The 6,118-nt window shown below is 31.0% G+C and overlaps 2 protein-coding genes across 3 annotated transcripts; both read right to left on the minus strand.

The window, feature by feature from the left end:
- Positions 1-807: 807 nt before the first annotated feature.
- Positions 808-2,854, minus strand: LOC122575382 (oxysterol-binding protein-related protein 11). 2 transcript variants are annotated; one of them, XM_043744217.1, is made up of 3 exons: positions 2,718-2,854; positions 1,633-1,935; positions 808-1,528 (listed from the first exon to the last, which is right to left on the minus strand). In XM_043744217.1, the coding sequence occupies exons 2-3, from the start codon at positions 1,865-1,867 to the stop codon at positions 1,176-1,178; spliced, it is 588 nt and encodes a 195-aa protein (XP_043600152.1). In that variant the 5' UTR covers positions 1,868-1,935; positions 2,718-2,854; the 3' UTR covers positions 808-1,175. The 2 variants fall into 2 exon arrangements, with proteins under 2 accessions (XP_043600152.1, XP_043600151.1); XM_043744216.1 differs by lacking the exon at positions 2,718-2,854 and adding an exon at positions 2,053-2,175.
- LOC122575380 lies at positions 2,148-4,914 on the minus strand. The gene is made up of 6 exons (XM_043744212.1): positions 4,062-4,914; positions 3,771-3,990; positions 3,510-3,695; positions 3,280-3,394; positions 2,997-3,184; positions 2,148-2,910 (listed from the first exon to the last, which is right to left on the minus strand). The coding sequence occupies exons 1-6, from the start codon at positions 4,439-4,441 to the stop codon at positions 2,677-2,679; spliced, it is 1,323 nt and encodes a 440-aa protein (XP_043600147.1). The 5' UTR covers positions 4,442-4,914; the 3' UTR covers positions 2,148-2,676.
- Positions 4,915-6,118: the final 1,204 nt, after the last annotated feature.

The raw sequence follows: 6,118 nt of genomic DNA on the forward strand, positions 1-6,118 counted from the left end.
TCTGCAAGTTTACAGGCCACTTCTGGCAATGATCCTTTCACAGCTATGACAATTCTTTGACTCCTTCCTTAATGTATCTGCAAATAAATAATTTTAAATCACATCCTTTATGATGATGGACTAAAGCCGCTATTTGTACTATTTTTAGTTCTATTAAATCCTTTCCATCGATAATAATTAAACAATCACCAGCTCTAACATTTAACAGATAAAATAAAACAGATTATTTCGTTGTTTTCTTATTCTTACCCAAGTTCAACATTATGAGCAAGACTGCCGGTTTCGGTATGGCTTATCCACGGATAACGATCCTACATTGATTTTGTTAAATGAAATCCGCAAGATTTACCAATTGCTTTCGTATTTCTTTTTTTGGCTGTATCGATCGACGCACCGTTTTCCGTCATGTAAATATTATCACCTGCAGCTTCAGTTAAACGTTCCGAAATTGATGCAACAGACATTGTTTTCCCGCCACTTTCTATTAATCGCATTCATTTAAATTTTTAAGCTGTGAACATGCAAATGCACGATGTTCCTTACCAAGGCCATACAATAATGAAACTGATCGAGTCTGTTCTCTAAGCACGTTAAAACACTTGCTTGTGCATCTTCACCTAAATTCTGTCCTTCACATTTATTCTCCGAGGGAATTTCAGTGTTGTCCTTATCCTTTTACTTCAACATTGATATAAATATAAATCCGAGAGAAATGCTTTTTTACAGAATGTTATGAACGTATTTCTTAAATTGAAACATGTATGTTTTAATAATGATGCCTTATTAATAATAATTAATTATTATATATATGAGTATATTTTTTTTATTCATATGTCTACATATAATAATCACAAACACTTGTTTAATTCTATATTAATCCGATTAGTATCTATATATATATAGATTTAAAGGTTTGAAACAACTCCACACCATAGCAAGACCTTATATTGAAAAATATTACAAATGTGGTAATTATTTGTTTCTATCTAGCAATTAATAAGAAAGCAATCTTTCACATGTCACTGACTTGGAAGATCGTACATCTGGATCGTCAGTAACAAATTAAAAATATATCTTATACAAATTAAATGGAATGAACTTGGATACATTTTGATAATAATTGATAAAATAATCATTTCATATTTTTGATAAATGATAATAAAATTTCTAATAAGTTACTGATATAATATATTGAGGCATTGGTTTAATATATGTAAAGTAGTATGTGCAGTCGCTTTAAGTACTAACAAATCAGGGTCTAAATTTAAACTTGAGTTCTCAATGGTTTGGGCTAATGCAAGATTATGTTTTTCTACTTTTCTTAATTGCTCCTGACAATTGGCAAATGCGTCTAAAACTTCCAGTTTGGCAACTGGATTTCTGTTGGAATTGGCAGAATGTTCTCTTGGAGGTAAAGGAGGATGACTACTAGCTATTGCTCTAGTATACATTTCTGTAACAGCTCGCAGTTTGTCAACCCATTCTTGACGAGCTCGGGCGTCTGTAGCTCTTAATTTTATCATATCACCTATATTGATGCATAAACGTTATCATAAGTATTATACTTTGGTAGCTATATTACACGAGCTTGTAAAGAGTGAGGTGTTATATTACATGACAAGCTCTAAATACCTGTAGCAGAATTAACGGTGAAGGTATTAGAATCTTCATCACTCGGCGCAATTACTGCACCAGCTAAATATATTGAGCATCGTGGCCGTTGATTTCGTTCAGATTCGCTTAGAAAATAGTGCAATTCTCCAGTTTCTGGTCTAAGTATAAACCAACGATATTGCCATCCTTTCATGGCATTAGTATACTTATGTAATAGACCCTCGTAAGGGTGTCTTATTTGAACATTCATCATTTATTATTCCTATTATTTGGAAGCCTCGTATTATTTAAATCGAACAGTTGCTCACAGCGATCTGTCATCTGAACAGACACATCAAGGAGGTTAGTCAGCTGATGTAAGATAGGTTAGGATGATAAATCGTCAAATCAGCTATAATTTCAATTAAATTAGGTACTGAACTCACAAGAAATACCTACTATAAAATTATAAAAAGTTTATAATTTTTATTAGTGAAAAGATTACCACAGTCAACAAATTTATCTTTCAATATACAATTAACTACACGGAGCGAACTCTTTATTTTCACTTCATATTTATTATAAATTGTACACAAAATACAAGTCTCGCAAAAAGTATGTTGAATATGGAGATTCACGGAAATAAAATATAATATTGACAAAAGTAAATATAAAAAAATTGTTCAAAAAGTACTGTTCTTACATAGTAATTGAGTGACACATTGCAATTTCTAATTTAAGATATCAAATTTTTGAACTGTTAAATAACAGAAGATACAATAATATCAAAGTGTGGAATGTCTCCAAAAAATATTAAAATACTTTCAAGAAACAAATCATGTTTTAACTATTTTAACTAAAAATATCTTAACTTTAGCTTCAAACATTATAACTAAGAGGTTCTTCTTTTGCATAATGAGTTGCATATTTTTTTTTTCAAGCTGATATTAAACCATCTGTAATTAATTTGGCTTTAACCAATGGTAATTCCACATTATACATTGCAATTTCGAGCACACGGTCAATAATTTTTATTTTAATACAAATATTGGAAGCAACTAATTCTGAGATTCATTTCTCTATTCATTCAGCAGCTTCCTTAGATATCGGCTCGAGTAATTTACTTATCACTTTATTAATGTCTTCTCCATCATGAAATTTCAGACATACACCGTCTTTGGAAGGTATACCATCAAATGTACATAACAGAGGAACTTCAGTTCCTACTAAGTGAGCTAGATAATCATTTACTTCTTTCGTCATAGGAACATCTTTAGGAACATCTTTTAGTACAACTTTTGTTGCACAGGATCGGAGCTTTTTTTAAAAATTAGATTAATAGATTAAATAGATACAAATACTTTTAAACTATATTATCATACGTATATTAAATTATAACCCACCTGCTTCAAATTATCAGATAAAATCTTAAGTTTCTTTATATCTGTAACTTTTGTATTACCAAGATCAACATATGAAACTGTAATTTTGCCACCTAGTACCTTAGTAACAATTGCACGATAATAATTTTCGTCAGCAAACTGAGCTATTACCATTTGCCCCACAACTGGCAGTTCTTTTAAAAATGGAGCTATAGGAAAGAAAAAGAAACGGTATTTTTATTTTATACAAGTTTATACAAAGTAAGTTTAATTCTTTCTAAATCTTATCAACTATTTTACGTACATGTTTGAGCGCATTTGGCAACATTTTGCATAACATGGTTATAGTGTTCCAAACCTGCAGTATCTAAGGGACGAACAAACAGATGTATATGACTTCGATAAGAAGTAAGGCATACCTGAAAAAATGGTTTACATGAAAAAATGATACTTTGTCTAAAAGCAATGGTAAAATAAATAAAATAATAGTAAAATAATAACTATTTTTATTTAAATTAAAACCAAAAATCATACCTCAGATTCATTTTTCAATTCAGTATACTGTAATCCTATTTGTTCAGGCATTGGTATCCAAGGCTTTACAGTAGCTTTTATCTTCAGATAGACATTCATCTCCTTTTTAATAATTGATATTTCAACTCCGCCTTGTTCCTTATTACGTGTTTGGCCTGTTACTTCAAATTCACACATATCACCTTCCTAGAAGTTATAATTGAGAAATTAAGATGTAACATACATTATATTTAACAGCATATTAGATATTATAAATCTTACTTCAAATTTATGTTTAGCATCAGTCACTTCACAAATTGCACCAAATGCATAAATATCTAAAAAGATTTTATCGCATATAGCAGTCTTATTAATTGGCACTATTTTAGCTTCCTCTATCATAGCCATTCTTATGGATGGTTGGTTAGATACAACATATCCCCTAAGCCAATCTCCATCAGCTCTTCGACCACATATTAAATCTCCTACATTTGGTCTAAAACTTAATAATTTTGCAAACTATATTAACGTCTAATTTGTTGAAATGGTATATAGCATATTGCTATTATTTACCTATGAGTTGAACGTTTTGCCATTTGCGAGCACTTCCTAGGCAAATCGATTACTAATTTTTCATAATCAAGTTCTGCATTATTAGGCAATAATGTAACACCATATGCATTATTCTTTATTGCCGTCTGAATTTCGACAGCACCCTTTTCTCCAACAGTTAAAGCATTCACTATACTTTTTTCTATGCAGAAAGAGTATAATGCTTTATTACTAGTGGATATTTCTGAAGAAACCATAGTTTCATCATCAACTTTTGCAATAGTTGAGGTATTTAGATTTTGATCATTATCATCATTTGTCTGAATTACTTCTGATGTTGATATATCATTCTCATTTTTAACTTCAACATTAGTTACTTTGTTGGAATCAACCGATATCATCTTTACACTTATTATATCCACGTATTTGAAATTTGTATATTTGTCACAAACTTTTCGAGATAACTGAATTTTAGCACAAAATCTTGAAATATACTTGTATTACTCAATTTTAAGTTAAACTAATCCTAATTTATTTTAAAAATTTGCGAAAGAATCCAAAAAGAACATCAATAATTATCACCTACTTACGAATCTGAAAAACACGCATGACCGGTATAAGAAAATTGTGAACCAGCATAGGTCCGTGGCTCACTCTAGCGTAAATACCTTGTACTACAGGAAGGTAAACCTACCGCGGCTAATTTAACTATACAGTAGCCTGGCCGAGGCAATGCACAAAGCTTATTCAACAAGTTTATTGATTAAACGTAAGAATTATTAGTCAATAATAACTGTGATCACTCTCAAATTTCGTATTCGATTTCGTTACATAAGATATACATTTCGGAGATATAAATCGTACGTTTTTTAATATTATGNGCTAGCTCCAATTGATCCAATAAATTATCATAATCAGAGCGTAGATATTCAGGCCATATTGAAATACTATATACGCCCTTCCTTATTTCTGAAAGAAATTGGATGCCACCGGATTCTCCAATTTTTAGAATATTGACTATACTTTTTTCTCTGCAGAAAGAATATTTTGCTGGATCGTAAGCGAACAAATCTGAAGAAAGCACAGTTTCCTCGTCAACTTTTGCAATAGTTGAGGTATTTGGATTTTGATCAGTATTTGTCGGAATTACTTCTGATGTTGATATATCACTTGCATTTTGAACTTCAACATCAGTTACTTTCTTGGAATCAATCGACGCCATCTTTTCACGTTTTATATCTTCATATTTGCTGTTTTTATATTTCCCACAAGCTTTTTGCGATAATCGAATTTTTGCACAAAATCTTGAAATATACTTGTATGTATTACTCAATTTTAAGTTAAATTATTCCCAATTTATTTTAAAAATTTGCGAAAGAATCCAAAAAGAACATCAATAATTGTCATCTACTTACGAATCTGAAAAACATGCATGACCGGTATATGAAAATTGTGAACCAGCATAGGTCCGTGGCTCACTCTAGCGTAAATACCTTGCATTATAGTAAGGTAAAAGATATCGCAGCTAATTTAACTATACAGTAGCCTGGCCAAGGCAATGAACAAAGTTTATTCAACAAGTTTATTGATTAAACGTAAGAATTATTAGTCAATAATAACTGTGATCACTCTCAAATTTCGTATTCGATTTCGTTACATAAGATATACATTTCGGAGATATAAATCGTACGTTTTTTAATATTATGAACTTAAATTGAATTAACGTTTACTGGCATTAGTTAATAACTATTTGTGTTATTGGATAATGAATAAATCATAAACAGTCATGTAAAATCCTAGCAGACGTTTTCTCGTGTTTGATGATTTGACGTCCGACTTGACGTGTTTTCGATCTACACCCAACACAAACGATATGACCATGAACACACCGAGGAATTGGTGGCAGTGAGCCTTCCAGGCAAACTGGGTATTCTAGAACTCGGGTTTAAATGGATGTAGTAGTTATTTTTCCAAAATATCGTAAAGTGCATCTAGCCGAATTTACAGAATAATTCTTTAATAATAAAGTAGCTATTTAATACCAGAGTATACAGACCAATCCAGCTACTGCGTCTGCA

This window comes from Bombus pyrosoma, linkage group LG15, assembly GCF_014825855.1.
Source record: "Bombus pyrosoma isolate SC7728 linkage group LG15, ASM1482585v1, whole genome shotgun sequence".
NCBI classification, from domain to species: Eukaryota; Metazoa; Arthropoda; class Insecta; order Hymenoptera; family Apidae; genus Bombus; species Bombus pyrosoma.

Coding starts and splice junctions, on each gene's coding strand:
- LOC122575382 (XM_043744217.1), bottom strand. CDS start 1,867: ATGATGAATGTTCAAATAAGACACCCTTACGAGGGTCTATTACATAAG. Junction 1,529..1,632: donor CACCGTTAATTCTGCTACAG/GTATTTAGAGCT, acceptor GCATCAATATAG/GTGATATGATAAAATTAAGA.
- LOC122575380 (XM_043744212.1), bottom strand. CDS start 4,441: ATGATATCGGTTGATTCCAACAAAGTAACTAATGTTGAAGTTAAAAAT. Junction 3,185..3,279: donor TGCCAAATGCGCTCAAACAT/GTACGTAAAATA, acceptor TCTTTCCTATAG/CTCCATTTTTAAAAGAACTG. Junction 2,911..2,996: donor TATCTGATAATTTGAAGCAG/GTGGGTTATAAT, acceptor TTTTAAAAAAAG/CTCCGATCCTGTGCAACAAA.